The 16,770-nt window shown below is 40.1% G+C and overlaps 1 protein-coding gene across 12 annotated transcripts in view; it reads right to left on the bottom strand.

The window, feature by feature from the left end:
- CELF4 (CUGBP Elav-like family member 4) overlaps nt 1-16,770 on the bottom strand; it is a 714,867-nt gene that overhangs the window by 300,551 nt on the left and 397,546 nt on the right. For all 12 annotated transcript variants that reach the window (XR_011699890.1, XM_071579960.1, XM_071579949.1 and 9 more), the window contains exon 3: nt 8,036-8,084. Coding sequence is in view for 11 of the 12 variants with exons in the window: in XM_071579960.1 (XP_071436061.1) it covers nt 8,036-8,084 (49 nt within the window). In the remaining variant the exon portion in view is untranslated. The remainder of the gene's footprint in view (nt 1-8,035; nt 8,085-16,770) is intronic.

Raw genomic sequence — 16,770 nt, 5'->3', positions numbered from 1 at the left:
TTTTGACTCTTTTTTGAGACAGGTCATTAGAAACTTCATTTTTCTACACAGATTGCACTTATTCAGCTATATTCTAATAAAATGCACATTGTTTTCAATAAAGGGAAAGCATTTGCTATTGATGTGCTATAAACTACTATACAGAGAGGTGTTATTATATTCCTGTGTAATAACAAGCCAATTACAGTGATCAGCAAAACCTTTACAATAAAGTCAATGGACGAGGAGTGATTATCATAATGCATTCTAACTGTTCAGTGCCATAAATGCTTTGCAATTAATTGTGGATCGTATCTATAAATGTATTATTAATGCTGTATAAAAACCCAATCAGAAGCAACCTTTACATAAAAGTAAAAGATTCTGGGATTGTTATGTGTCCCTGAGTTCCCCTAGGAGGTTGAGCTGTATTTGCAGAGGTGGGATCTTTTATAGGATTACATTTTTTTTGTCCACTCTTCTCCTCCTACCACTTCTTCCATTTTTGCCTTGTTATTGAAACAATTCCAAATATCACTCTTCACTATGAGGGCCCTTGATCACCTACTGTACTTGATTTTGGGCCTTGTGCACATCATTCTGGGCACAGCTACAGGCTTTCACTGGTGTCTTAACCCTATGACACTGGCAGCCTGACATGCACGAATGCCACAAGAAATGAGCAAATGAAAGCATATCACAACCTAAGCAGGTAATAAAGGAAGGTTGTGAAGGAGAAGGAATAAAAGTTGCACAACTGATCAAAAATGTTGTCATAGCAAGAAAATAGAACTGATATCAAAACCTCAAGGCGATAAGCATAACTCACCAGACTCTACCCAGGCTTTGCTCTAGTGTCTCCTCCTTCTTGTCAGTAAATTGTTAGGATACAGATGCTTTATGAAAAATGTGCAATGTGGTTTTCTGTTGGAATCTTTTTTCCATTTTATTCCCTTAATACTTGATTTTAAAAGGTTGTCCTTAGGACATGCACTAGAACACAATGTCCTGTGGATCTTTTCCAGTTCCTATTGATGGGCACACTTCCATCGATTTCAATCAAGATGGAAAGGGCAGACGTGAACAAAAGTTTGATGTCCCTTATATTCTTTCAGCAGTTGAGTACAGAATGGAGCACATCAGTCTTCAGCAGAGTCATCAAATATAAAACACTACACAGGAGGATCTACTGGAGCTTTTTTCTCCCCTAGAATTGAGTTTTCCCAGAGAGTAGAAAGCATGAATGGGGTCATCCAGGGCTACTTTGAATTAACTGACGCATTTGCATGCTGGTACATTCTGTCTGCTTGAAAATACAGTCCTCTAAGGACAACAGAGTATCAGCTGTCAGTAGGGTCATGCAGTCCTGAAATTCCACAAAAAACCAAGAGATTTTCATTTTGCATTGATGTAATCAGTCCTATGACCAGGTACGGCTGGAAGGAGAAGATTTTCATGAGTACTAAAATGCTCTTTCTGGATAAAGTTTATCTTGGGACTAAAGGAAAAACATTACAGATTTTAAGAAACATTCAGACCTGAAATATAAATCAATGGACCTGTTCCCTTTTGAACCCAGTGGCCTTGGACATTGTTGTAGAAAGCTCCATTATATGCAATAGGGTCTAAAGCTTGACTTTGCATGAATTGACAGAAAGGAATAATATGCAAATATGAATAAGATTCTAGATCCTGCCATAGCCTTTCTGCATTCTTATTCCATGGGAAGAAAACTAGAACATGTGGGTCGGAAGGGTCCAGACTAATGGTGAAGACTGGGAATACCTTAAGTGGCTGTAGTGATGTGGTCCTGGTCCCAGCTCTTCTCCCAGCCCTTGACTAGATAGACAGAGAGGCAAACATGCTTCAAGGCATTGACATTTCTATAACATGTCCAACAGCCATTCCTCAGGACTCCACCCTGTCAGTGACAGGTTTTCTGCTGGTCCTGACATTTCCCCAGCCTCTGAGGCAAGGAAGCTGTCTCCCATTTTAATATCAAGGTCTTTTCTTGGGTTCTGGTTTTCCCTTCTTTTTTTTCCCTTTGACTCATGAGCTCATCTCCAATTTGGTGGATTTTTTTAACAGAATATTAGTTTATTTTTAAACAATTATTTCTTCTCCTTATCCTCCCCACAGAGATACTGTAACTCATTATCAGTGGATAAGATTGGATATGTAATTAGTAGAGAACAAATATTTAGGTTTGGGTGTGGGTATTTTTTAAAATGCCTCCTGGAAGAAAAGTCAAAACCAGACAATCATGTTTGGGACAAACCTCTGGAGCAGAAAAGGTATGAGACTTATGGGGAAGACTTCACAAGGAGCTGAAATTCTTCTTTCAGACTGGAAGGCATGACAAGAAGGGAGAGAAATGCTGTTTAAACTGTTGTATGCACACCAAGCAAAAGAAATGGGAATATGAGACCCTGGGTGTGGTAAATGTTTTTTCTAGAGGTCTTGAGTCCCAACACCATAAAATGTTGACAGGTTCCGTTGCTGTTCAACTAGCAGTCAGCACTGCCAGTGCAATGTTTTCAGTGAAGGTTGTCATTCCTGTGTTGTGGGACCTTTGCAAGTTCCTGTCTATGCTGTTCTCTGTCTGAGCTATAAAGGATCAAGCTATCTCATACTGTGCTCATGGCAAAGTTGAAATAGTTAATGGAGCTGTGAGAAGGGAGAACATTATCTGCTTCTCTAGAATGTTTCCCAGTGCTACCTGCCTAATTCTGCTGAATGAGTGTGTAGACAATAAAAGAAACAAAAGAGGAACAGTTGAACAAAAAGCTGTGGCAGGCCACATAATGTAGGTTGTATGGATTGCTACCTTGAAATAGGACATTTCCTCAGCCTGATCTCCAGCTTCTGGGATGGGAAGTCTTTTAAAGAAGCTCACAAAGGGTAAAAGATAAAGAACTGCTGGTAAAATGTCTTCCACAGAGATTCATGTTACAGGCAACTTGTGGCTCAAAACGAAGAAAGAGATGAGAAATATGAAAGCTAGCACTGATGCATTCATTGCCCAAGAATACAGGACTTCTTGCACACTGGCACAGCCAACTTTCAGCAGTGCAGAAGAGATGATAATGAGCTCTATCAAGATTGTTCTCTCCTTACTTACCCTTAGCTCTCTTCTTCAGACCTTTCAGGCCTGAAGGCCTGAGCAACCAAACTTACTCTTTAAAAAGGGCTACCAAGGGGAAATGAAATCATCCCACGTGGCATTGTTATACCGATGTGAAGCCAAACTAAGGTGAAAGCACCCAGTCTTTCTTAACTGCAACACCTAAACAGGCTTGGATTTGGATAGTACCTGGATAGGAAGCCTGAGAGGTTTTGATATCTATACAAGCCATAGAACTCTGATCAGTTAAATGGAAAGCATCTAAATGCCTGGGACCTTGGGCTGTGTTTGTCTCAAACTACCCTGACACCTGCAGTAGAGACCTAGCAAGCTAGAAAAGACCCAGATGAAATAAGAATTAGACCTAGGCTTTTGTCCCAAATGCAAATAGAGCCAAGAAACTGTGGAGAGGCCATCTGATTCCATCATCATTACTAAGCTGATGGATGGACATAAAAAGAAACAGATCACAGGAATGAGCAAGGCACCACTGTTTTGATGCTACTGTAATTGAGTTCTTGAACATTTTGCTCTAAATCTGAAATAAACCATAACCAAGCAGACAGTTTCAGAGACTGCAGATCAAGTAATGGGTAGAGAAATGCAACAAGTGTGTTGAAATATGAACTCCAAGCTTTCCAGCTGGCAAAAAGGAGAAAAAAAAGACACAGTGCACATGTCTCCCTCAAACATGCACAAAAATAATCTGCCTGAAAACACAAACACAGACAGAAGCTTTAGTAGATTTCTTGAATGCAGAAAACAGTGCAATATGATGCAACGTAGCCTTTCCTGTAAATCTCTCAAAATCCTCTCTGTGGGACACTCTATCCTAAACCCTAAATCACTTTCTACTTTTCCATTCTATGTTCTTTAGTCCAGAAACCTTCTGTTTCCCTTCCACAAAATACTGGAGGACCTCAGAACCACTGTGAAGTGCTCCTTGGGAGTGATATTAACACTGCGCCTCGGTAGCACACCATGTGCATCTTTGCATGCCTTCCTTTACAGACCTTCCTTGTCCTTTGAGAGGAATGTGGGAGCAGTGGAGCATCTAAGCATCACTAACGGACTGCAACTAGAGCAGCAGGAGAGTCCTTTCCTTTTAAAAAATGATACTGCCTGGACAATGTAGTGGTACCTCGGGGCTGTGTTTATCATAGGTTAACCCTGCCAGCTGCAGTGAGACTTGTCTAGTGAGAGCTAGAGATATTGTGGATAAAATAAGAAATGGCTTCAAACTTTTGCCCCAAACCACAAAACAGACTTGGAATTTTTCTCCAAGTTTGAGAAACTTTAGGCCATAGATATCTACAGGCTATTTTTAGAGCTGCATATGAGAAAAGGAACCCAGAAAAAACCAGCTTCACCAAGATGAAAATAATAGAAAATTCAAACAGTTTAATTGGAATATGCTATGTTATTTTGGTGTGTATTTTTAACCTGGACTTATAACTTGCATCCCTAAAACCACATCGGACTAAGTAATCTCTGACAAAGAAGCTTTCATATAGTCAAGTTAAAATTTGGCCAAAATAAAGGTCAGTGAGAGATATCCTTAACATAGCCAGACTTAGATTGTGATTTTTCAGAACAAAATACCAAATTGTTTCCTTTTTATTGAGTTCTATCAATTCCACTACCGCTAAAGTCTATAAAATCACAAAGGACTCTGGCCTTCTGATCAGATATTTGAAGCTTCATGAAGCATTTTTTTGGGAGGAATACCCCTATGAAACATTTTGTACCTTGACTATACACACACATGCACAAACAGGCTGGAACATAAAATGCAAAATTTTCCCATTAATTTAGACTGTTCCCTAGAGAAATATATTGAGGACACATTCATTTCTAGTTCCTGTGAGATTAGGGAAATGTAAGTATGCCCATTTTTGTTGAAAAGGTTTTCATGCTTTGTCTTGCTCCTAGTCCAATATGGAGATCAACAAACAAATTAATAAAACCAGAAAAACTAATAACAGGCACTCACCATTTCCATTTTGGTGAGAAAAGTGTAATATGTGCCAAGCAACATTTTGAATTCTTCCCAAACTTGATGGTCTGATACTCTAAATTCTTACTCACACTCGCTGAATGCCAACACTCTTTTTCTGTTCAACTGAGAATCAGGACAGAGGAAGGGTTAAAGACCAAAAAATCCAGACTCTAGAACAACAACAGGAAAACTGCTGAGCAGAATCTTGGTGAGGGAGAAAATAAATTTGGCACCATCATCAGCTTTTTAGTTATGGGAGAATTTGCTAGAAGATTCAGATATTCATGTTTTAGCAAAGTGCAACTATTTGTCCCTAAGTAAGAGGCAATCTCATCTCCTCTAGAGTACTGCTTATCACTTTCAGTGAAAACCTCCTTGCAAACTACAGTTTCAAAGAGCACTGCACTCTTTCATTAACACCGCCCTGGCACCAAAATTCCCCATAATTCAGGAGGTAGAAGTGTATTCAGAGTATGGGCTTTGGGCAGACCAAAAGACTTGTGCTGTGCAGAATTGCTTCATCTTACAAGCCCCCTCCTCCCTCATGTTTCACACTGCTACGGACAGGGTATAATAAGCTGCAACTTAAGTTTCTTTGTTGTCGAAGTTGACCTTTTTCTTGCAGCCCTAATGAAGTCTTTTGATGTGCTCCTAAAATGCACAGTCTCCTTTTTAGCATTCTGTTTGCCATGCCTGCTTTAACCGGTGGGCTCTTGAAGAACGTAAGTTTTCATGAAATGCCTCCCTTGGGTGCCAATTGTTCTTTTCTCCCATAGTTGCCCTTGAGTCATGCCGTCCTGAAACATCACCAGCCCAGAAGCAGCTCGTCAGTGGGGAATTAGGACAACGTGTCTTTCACATCAATGATTAGCACACCCTCTTGGCCTCTGCACTGTGATCACCACTGACAGAAGAAATATGGGAGCAGACTGGATGGGAGAAGATGAGGTTTGTGCAAGATGGGGAGATAATTAGCTAGAATACAATGGGGAGGGAACCACTGGTGGGACAGATAATGTGGAATCAAACTGCCACTGGAGCCCTTTGCAGTTCAAACTACCACTCCTGAAAGCAGCTGCTCTCCACAAAGAAGTTTGAAAACCCTTTCCAGAAAACCAGGCATGTGTTCCTCTATTACTGATTTGCATAAAAAAAAGAGCAATTGGGAGCTACATACCCTGTAGGCGCACTAAGCAAATCGGCCAGCCTAATTATTATTTTTTGGTATGTCTAATTAAATAGACAAAAGCCCCTCACTTCACTCTCGCTGTCGGCACAAGCTCCACTGGAATGTGCATAATGTCCCCTCATTTGCCCAGGCAGCTGAGCCTTTCCCTTTCCCCCTAGGAGTCTGGCATTGACAACTGTCCGTGGCTTACCCAATCTTACTAAGAGACAAAGCCAGATCATCAGACTGGGAGGGAAGTGAGGGAAATTCATCTGGTTCTGCTAGAAACCACTGGACAATGCTGTACAAAGTGACATGCCTTTGTCCCAGCTTAGAAATGTGCCGTGGCCCGTGATAGCAGAATCTGCCATCACAGATCCCATCAGATACTTTCTGCCTAGTATTGGCCAAATTCCCTCAAATATTCGTTAAGGGGCCTCTAAAACTGCAATATTTATGCCTGAGATTTCTGGTGTTTTCCCAGCACTTGGGTCTTCTCCTGCCCCACAATCACACAGTACCACAGCCCTCCCTCATGGAGCCTCAGTCAACCTGCTGGTTGCACCACTCCATAACACCAGCCCGTTAACTACGTGCTACACAGAGTCTTCCAATGACTTGAGTCACTGGAGAGTTCCAGCCTCTGGAATCCACAGCTTTCAAATGAAAAGAGAACATGGTGCCTTTTTTCTGTGAGTCATTTTGCTCCTTTTAAGTAGTTGTTGCCAGCACAAAGATAGTCATCTCACAAATGAGGAAGAGTTTACATTTACAGTGGAAATTGAAAAGTTTTCAGACATCTAAGAGTAAAATCATTACTAAATGACAACCTACTCCCACATTTGTCTGATACATAAGCGCTAGAGGTTTTTACTGCATAGAGGAAAAACCTCTCTATTTTTTCCAAAAGAGATAGGGATAGAGAGGAAGGAAACATGTCATTATATATATGCATGTATATATATAAATGTACAAATACAAGAAAAAATAGCAGAATGATAATTTATCTAGTATAACAGACTGTCTTACACTTTCTCAGTGAGTTCTGTGTTTGATCTGACAAACAGGCTCCTATTAGAAGAGTACGGTGAAGTATCACTACATCAGTTCAGGTTGAAAACCTTTTACAGGAAACACCTTATCACTGGTGATCTACAGAACAATCACTTAACAAAGCCTTCCAAATCCACTGTGCAGGATGGAAAAGCAAAAGACCAGCTCCTGATTTCAGCTACACCTGTGCAAATCCTGAATAACTCCCCGGGTCTGAGAAAAGTCTTCAGTTTCCACAACAGGTTTATCCAGATAAGCCGATACAGATGCAGAAAACTCTGCCAGCTCAGAATTTGCTTTTTCCAAAAGCAGAATTTCTTCAGTGCAAGCAGAAACAACATGGTCAGAAAAAACATAAAATACCTGCTTTGTCCTAACCAAATTAAACACCTCTGCAGCTCAGCCCAACATAGGTCTGAAAAAAACCACATTACGATCACTGTTAAGTCAGTCCCTGACGCTTCACTTCTTAACAAGGCAGTTATTTGTTTCTCAGGCAATCGCTGGCACCTGCCTGCCTTTTAAAATCAAATAATAATTGAATATGAGGAAAATGAGATGAAGTAAAGGAGATTTAATAAAGAGAATCTTTGCTGTGGAGGGAATTTCTTTGGCAGTGATTACGTTACTAATTGATCAGCACATTGCCTGAGAGAAGCCAGAGACAACAATTATACTTAGCACTGTGGCTGAAAGCAAGGCAGTCAACTACCTCCTCGGCTTTCACTGTCTGCTGGTTTCACCTGGATCGGTCTGTTCATCTGTAAGAAAGAACAAAGAGATACATTTAATTAATGGAGGAATCAAACATTCATATACAGAGACTTGCTTTGTTTTTTTACCATGAGTCATAATTAGTACCAGAATTTACTCCACAAGGGGAGAAAAAAGCAATTAGTAAACAAAGAACTAACCACTGAGCAAAGACTGCTGCTTGGTCTGAGGTAAATAAATCAGTGTCACTCCATTTACCTGACAGGAGCTCTGTTGAATCACACAGGGAGAGGGATCTGACTCATTTCATACAGGTCATGAAATTTTAAACATAACTTTTAAAATGTGTTATAGTTTCTTCTGGAAACACTACTGTGTGAGAGTAGAAATACTTTGTCAGAATATCAGATCAGTGAGACTTTAATTACAAAGACTTCTTGAGACTGGCATAATGAAAAGAAAATTGAAAAGTAAATTCCACTTCTACTGTTAGTTCAGTAGGATAGTCACCTGTAACATAGGTTAACCATTTCATACTTGGGTAGTGGGATTTGGGAGTAGAATTTGAATCTACATGTTGCAGGAATGTTGGATACTGCAATTTTTTTTGAGAGTAGAGGACAGGATATAAGTAAAAATTTCTCCCTGTGTTGCTTTTTCAGATATCTTTTTTCTTTCTCATATCAGGCTATAAGCAAGTATAAAAAACCTTGCCACTGTGCTGCGAATAGGATTTCTATTATACAAATTATCTCTCTGTCAGTCAACAAAAGCATCAGGGATCATCTCTATCCCTAGAGCTGCTAACTCCCAGGAGAGAGGGCAACAGATGTCCACAGTGGTCTTCACTGGCAGTGCCTACATGATGCTGGTGTCTGATGAACAGGAGTGAGGATATAACCCTCCTGCCAATAGTCAGAGACACAGATTGAATCCCAACCAGCTGAGATTTTAATCTGAAAATCCTTCCTTGTCTCTTACTGCTTGTCACATAAAGCAATCCATACAATGTGCAGAAGGACTATTCAAAGTATCTTTTTATGTGTGACCATGTCTGAGTGAAATGAGAATTTCTTTTAGATTTGTCAACCAACAAAGAAAGTACAAGTGCAAACAAGGATCACATGGAGCAGGAGGTCAGAAGGCAATAGGAATCTCCCAACATATGTCTTCCCAATAAAGTTGGATCACAAATTGGCTGATGAATGTCACAGGGTGCCTTCAGGGGATACTATCTATCCCTTATTTTTGGCTGATCACAGTTGGGCAGCAAGGATGTTAGTTTTATTTATTTCCCCCCCCCTCCTCCTTTTTTTTTTTTTTTTGGAAAGTGGTTCATAATAACTTAGATTTATTCTAATTGCTCTGCACACATATTTAGTAATAACAAGTTATCAAGCTGGCTGACAAGTAGGTTAAGATGATGAAAAGCCTAGCAGATCCTGCTGCATTGTTGTCTCTAGAGGAAAATGTATTTATCCATAAACTGACTACAGTTAGACTCACTCTCTGGGAGAGAAGGATCAGTGGCTCCAGACGCTACTGAGCAGTTTCTGCTCTGCTAAAACTAAGAATGAATCTGGTACTGGATAAACCTTGTATCAATGCCTGCTTCTGCAGTTGTAAAGGCCCATCGCTCATATAGGAATCACAAGGTATTAGCAGGGCCAGAGGCAGTATATTTAGCAGCAGCAGGATGGACATCCTGCCATAGGGCTCCTGGAACCACATGCAAACAGCTGTTACAGACTAATAAAGATCTGACATCACACAGATGAGGAGGGTAATTTATGTCATGTAACTCCAAATGTATAAAACTTGTACTTTTAAGCCACTTTTAAGTTGGTTTCTGAAATTAAAGGTATGTGTGGTCTTCTGAAGCACCTGGTCCTCTCTGGTGATCATAAAGGTAGTCTATGCATTTAGACTTACCTGACATGAACCCTGTCTTGACTCTCATGTGCAGGATAATGAAACCAAATTGCTCAGTTACTTTCCTTAGCTACTCAGCCTTTGTGACTGGTTTGCATTTATAGCAGGCTGGTGTTGACACTCCCCACATACCAAGGTCTCACTTGAGACCTGATTACTTTTGACAGTTGCACTCATGTTACATATATGTGTTCCTAATGTGAACCCTATGGCTGATCTGTGATCAGAAGAGGGTGGTCAGAGGTCTCTGGTGCTCACTCCACAATCATGTTAAAGTCCATGAAAATTCCTGTTGAACTCAAGTAAGCTTTGGAGCCAACCTTTAGAAAAATCAGACAGAGCTCTTGCTGAGTTGGATGTGGTCAGTTTGGAAAAGGCAGAGAAGACCATCAGACCTTTTGACAAAAATAAAAGAACTCAAATATTTTGGGGAGGTTGGGTTTGTTTACTTGCTTTTTTGGTTGTTGTTTTTTTTGTTTGTTTGTTTGGTTTGGTTTTAAGATTGGGTGTTGAGAAAAAGAAGACAGTCCCCAAAAAAGGAAAAAAAAAAGAGGAAGGGAATGAGCATGCAACAGAGGAACTAAAAATCAGGGGAATTAATAAGTAAAAGGTTAGTGTAATTTAATGTACACTATGATTTATACACTTGACAATTTCTTTACAGACCAAAGTGAAAGTGCTGCCTGCACGGAGCCCATAATACAAATTGAGATCATCTTGACATGAAAGACACCAATTATAGGGAGTAACGCTGAGAGGAAAATAATTAAGTTTCCTCTCTCCATGTATGGAATTTTTTGTTGGTGATGATGGTGGTGGTGTTCAGTTTTTTGGGGTTTTTTTGCTTGTTTGTTTGGTTGGTTTTTTTGGTTTTTTTTTTTTTTTTTTTTTGCACAGTCTAGGAGCAAGGAGCTGTCATGGGGACTAGAAAAGCACTAAGTGGGGAAATAAAATGGCAGAATGATGTAAGTTTCCAGTCTGGGGAAATGCCTTGAGGAGAAAGAAATTCAGTTTCAAGCTTCCAGCTTATTCTTCATTTGGGAATTACCATGGGTTTAGTGGAATGAAGCCAAAGTTTATACTCCAAAATGTAGTCTTCTGAAGAGTGTTTGGGTGAATACATCTTTAATATTTGTCCTGTCCTGGTGGACTCTCTAAGTATGATAGGAGAAATCAGCCAGCAAATCTGATTAATAGCATGGAAATCCACATGGGATCATAGGAACTACAGAAGTAGCTGTAAAGTTTTTTACTGAACCCTGTCACTAAAAGACTTCAAAAGTGATTTGGCAACCTGAGAAAAGACCTAGGCAGGCTGATTCAGTGTTTGATCTGACAGATGGAGTGGATGTACTCTCTAAGGCTTTCCTCTAGGATGTGCTACACTTCTGTTCATTCAATGGTCCTTCTTTCTTCTGCCCATGGATCCTCTTTGTTTTCTTCTTTGAAATATGATAGTGGTTCCTTATTCTATATTTTGCCTGTTGGACTGCCACTGAGAAAGTGGCATTACTTAATAACCATTAGTTAACTCAGAAAGTGTTTATCTCCTCTTTAGCCTCTCTCCCAGCCTTTAGGACCTGACTAAAATTTTTATTCTCTACATAATATGAAGATGCCTGTCTTGAAGGTACCAAAATGCTCAGTGGGTATGAAACCTTTATAAATCAAAACAATGTTTATCTGATTCACCTTTCAGAGTCATGTTTGGCCAAAAATTTGCTTTGAAGTGCTCCATGCAATGGCAATTTTGTAGGAAAGATGTGCTGAGAGGCCCTGGAGCACAAAGAGATTTAGGCAAGTGCCAAATAATTTAATTTGGGTGTCATATGTCAATATGACAGACCCAGTTTTCCAAGAAGGGGCAAACAGGTGGAAAAACAGAGATTTGTTCACAATTTCGTTACCAATGTGGGCTCAGGAAGTGCCTGTTACTTATGTTCCCCATCTGTGCTGGGTACCACTGGCTACCACTGACAGCTGTGAATCTGCCCATTTCAGGAAGAGGGGTTGCATGTCCTTTCCCCTCAAATGCCACAAATGTTTGGGTTGATGGAGGAGTTAGAATTTTATGTGCATCACAATTCTCATTTTCCTTTGATTCTTTGCACATTTGCCTCTGCTGAACACCACCTTTACTATCACCTTTGCACACCTTGGTCAAGATCCTCATACTTATTACACTTCATAGCCTTCAGTTTGGCTTCCCTGTACCCCCCAAACCCAATCCATTCAAATTATGTCAGATATCACCATCTCACACCAAATTGCCATTGCCACACCTATCCCCACCCCAATGCTCCCAGCAACTAGAAGCACAACATCATTTTCTATGTCCAATTACAGCCACTGTGGTGCCACTGTTAAAAGACAGCACAGGTACTCCTGTCAAAAAGGGTTTGAGTTACAAGAAGCGATGAATTATAGCAAGCCCTTTTTCAATTCTCCACAGAAATGAAATGTCAGAGCTTGCTGCTGTATTTTTCTCAGCACCATCAGCTACAGGCCACTGCAGGAATTAGACAGGGGACAGACGCGTTTCTGCATCATGATTTTTCTTTTCCTAAGGTTGTCATTTTCTCCCCCACCAACCCTTTGCTTCTCCCTCTGGCTTTGATATTTAGAGCAGGTAGAATGATCACCTGGGAAAGAAGAGTAGGAAGCAGAGACAGCTGATTTCTCACTGTCTCCATCTTTCTTCTTCTCACTCTTCCTACTACTCTTTTCTTTCTTTTCTCACTCACTTGTTCATTGCTCATCAATATACCTGGTATTTCTAGTTAGGACTAAGCCTCTACCAGGCTTGAGAATGGACAAATGCAGAGATTAAAAAAAAGAAGAAATGGACAAAAAAAGAAAAAAATCAAAAAGTATAAAGATATCCTGAACAGCTTAAAATGTTACCTGAGATGAGAAGGAAAGGTGAGCAGATAAGGAGAGTTCTGAAGATCACCAAAATGTCACGGAGGCTTAGGAAGAGCATGTCCAAGCAGAAGAGAGCTATTATTGGAGATAATCTGCTGGTTGTACTTAAGGATGACATCCTTCAGGAGAACAAAAGCTTGTTCTAGAGCTTATGTGTTCTATATGACCATGGAAGATGATCATGGTGATCATCTAGTCAATAATAAATAACCTTTCCCCCCCTCCTTAGAGATCTTTAAAAAATTGAATTCACCCTGAGAACAGACTGGGGCTTTGAGTTATATAAAAAATGATAATGAAAGGAATTCTGCTGGCCATGTTTCCTGAAGTTCCCAAAGAGTGTAAAAAGCAAAGGTGCTAACCTCTGACAAGGCCTGTTTCCAGCTCTACACTGGCCTTCTGGATGAGTTTGGAACCCATCATTATCTCTTTCTCTGCTTTTTTCTTCTGTACAATCAAGTTATCATAATGTACCATGAAGGTGGTTGATGAAAAAAAAATGTATCTAAAATCTGGCGTTAAATAAATGAGAAAACAAATGTCTAGTCTTTTCTATGCCTGAATTATGTGGACAGTATGTGGGCAAGTAACAAACTCTTCTTGCTCACTGATATTCTGTTGTGTTTGGTATTTTTCAGGCACCAGCCCACTAAATCAATGATGAAACACTGCTGTGACCTAATCACAAAGAATAGGATGCTGATGTGAGCTAGCAGGTCTTAGCAAATGCTTATTGGGCACTACTGCATCCCCACAGATGACGGTGAGCCTATTAGTAAAAATATCCCATCCCAGAGCAACTTCCTTCCTAAAAATGTTATGCGTTCTTGGTGATCTCATGGCATGGCTTAGACATTAATTGGAGGTGTGAATAGTTTAATTACTCCTCCGAAATTCCCAGAGAATATATTTACTATTTATTTCTTCCGTGGGATAGGTTTTTCTGTTTAAAATCTCTCCCCAAAACACTAAGAATAATTTCATTTTACCACTTCTGCTGAGTCTGCCATGAGTCTGCGTTTGAATGTGCCAAGTACACAATAGTAGTTCCTCTGAATTCAATACAGCTATTTATGTGAGTAAAGGTATTGGCAGGAATGTGTTTGTAGGAGTGGGTCATAACTTTTAAAGCATTGAACAAAATCTTCTCTGATCGAGGACCCTAAGGAAATGCAAAGTATATTAGTGTCAAAGTTGGAAAGGCCAAGAAAATCACCTACAATTGAATTGTGTATGTGTAATTGCAAAGTTCAAGTAAATCACTCTGTACCTGATTCTGAGTGACATAATTGAATTACAGTGATCTAAACTAGATAGCCATAAGTGTGAGTCCAAAGCAATCTCCTCTCTCTGAAGAAAAAACGCAAAGTCAGGGCTCAGGTGCTCGGTTCAGGGAAATATCTTTGAATGTTACAGAATAAGGAAGGCTTCTTCAACATAGGTTAGCTACACAACAATCCTCCTGTATATTTCGGCTGTAACACATAGATCAAAATCCTGCCCTGTGGGGGTAAGTGCTGTGTTTGCATGGATTGCCATGTAATTATACATTACACATTAACCACCCTTTCTGTGGCCACTACAAATTAGTACAATGTTGCATTAATGAAAGAGTAGGAAGAAGAAATATTTTAGAAAGTTTGTTAAAAAAACCCCACAACATTGGTTTTCCTTGTGGGATGTACTTATTAGCAATGCATTGCATCTGAATTGACTAATCCAAATCTTATTTGGGTAAAGGACTCTTAATTCCTCCCTACCACCCATTTCCCTGTCTGATAGATTTGTGTCATAGACATGTGCACAGATGAGAAGTCCTGAAATGGGAATGTGTGAGATATGGAAAAAACCCAAAACCAATAAAAAAACCAAAACACAAAAAACCAAAACATTGAAGGGTCTGACCTTTACAATCAGTCCATGCTCTGATGCTTACCCCTGAGAATGATCACTACTGGCCATCCCTGCACTCTGAGAGCATTTTCTATATATCGTATGAAACACATTGCAATACATCTGTCTAACTATTGATTCATCTTTCTCCTTTTCTCCTGTGTATAGATGAACCTCAAGGGGGCTTCAATTCAGTTTAGATTCACATGCACAAGTCTATGGCTTCAAACACAAAAGGTTCTCCTCCCCACAGACTTGAGTTTGTAGAGGTGGCTAATCTTGTCAATAATCTTTCCAATGCAACAAATAATTTGGTTTGTTTCCATAAGCTGAGCATTCCCATAATGCTGAGACAGCATTGCCTTTTTTTTTAATATTTATATCTTATAAATATTGTTTCAAATGCAAATCTGCTCGTGTAAGTCACAGCAGGAGATCCCCTTAGAGCTTTGGGCAGTCACACAGTAAAAATGATGTATGAGAGGTGTATTTTCACTTGCTAGGTAGTGCGTACTCACACAGAGTACCTTAGTGATCTAAGGTACTGGTGCTCTGATCATCCAGATGGGTATTTATTGTACTCATGGATCTTGCTTGGTGCATGCACCTGACTTTTCTTTCCTGGAAAAGGAGTGAGTCTTGTGGATGATGACCTTAGCTTGGGAAATGCATCTGTAGGCCCAGAAATCTTATGTATGTGAGAAGTCCCTGGACATTTAGTGAGTACACTCCACCATGTATAAAGTCCCAGGACTGGCCCACTGGTTGGGCTAAACTATATAACAGGGTCTATTTCTCTGTTTATCCTGACCTCCTTGAATGGACATTCTGCTCATTAAATCTAGTTCCCTGCTTCTACCATGAGCAATCACAATGTGAAATTCTGTTCATAAACACATCAAATTCTAATATAAAACTAAGTCAGTCTTTGCCATCTTTTCCTCCCTTCTTCCCTAATATCAGTAGGGATAAGCTTTTCTACAATCTCATCTTTCTTCTAATTTCCCTCTTGAGTTTATTGCAAGATAATTTAGATCCAATTTGAAAATGTGCTCAAAACACCTTTTATCTAAGATCATTGTTCTCTATTCCTAACTTTTTCCATTAGTCAACTCTGCATATATTGAGTAAAAAGCAACCTTATTCTTCTTTAGCCTCGATATTTTGATTCCAGTCTCCTTCAGGGTAGAGCAAGAGCATAGTCATAGAATCAGAGAATCATTAATATTGGAAAAGATCTTTAAGATCACCAATTCCAGGTGTTAACATGGCACTGCCAAGTTCACCACTTGGCATGACTTCACCACTTCTCTTGGCAGCCTGTTTCACTGCTTGATTGCCCTTTGGTTAAGAAATTTTTCCCAATATCGAAAACCTCCCCTGGCACAACTTAGGCCATTTCCTCTTGTCCTATCACTCATTACCTGGAAGAAGAGACTGACCCCCCCCTTGGCAACAAGCTCTTTTCAGGTAGTTGTAGTGACTGGTAAGTTCTCCCCTCAGTCTCCTTTTCTCCAGGCTGAACATTCCAGTTCTCTCAATACATGAGGGCAGTCCATTCAGACACAACCAAGACAGCTCTAGACTAACTAGCATACAGCCTTAGACTACTGAGCATGGCTAATAACTAAATGCATGTAGGAGGCATCATAGAACTTAAATGAGTGATGAGGACATGTGCTGTGTCCTGGATCAGTTTTAGAGTGTATGCTCAACTCAAGTGTTTATGGTTGTAGGTCTATATCTGCCTGCACTGCCTAGTTGAAAGTCTGCCCTCAGACCCCACATCTGAGTTGTCTCACAGATGTTCACAGCGTGAGTTTGCTGCTGCCTGTTGAGCAGGTAGAGTGTTTTTTGGTATGGGACATGTCATGGTCACACAGAGCCAAGCGGGTTCTTCCCCACAGACATGATCAGGGGAGCAGTGAGGCCAGACAGATGTATCCCTGAAGGCATTACAGACATAACCCCTGTTCCCTCACT

The sequence above is a fragment of the Pithys albifrons genome, chromosome Z, assembly GCF_047495875.1.
Source record: "Pithys albifrons albifrons isolate INPA30051 chromosome Z, PitAlb_v1, whole genome shotgun sequence".
NCBI classification, from domain to species: Eukaryota; Metazoa; Chordata; class Aves; order Passeriformes; family Thamnophilidae; genus Pithys; species Pithys albifrons.
Note: the sequence above shows the minus strand (reverse complement) of the source record. Positions and strands in the feature narration are given on the sequence as shown.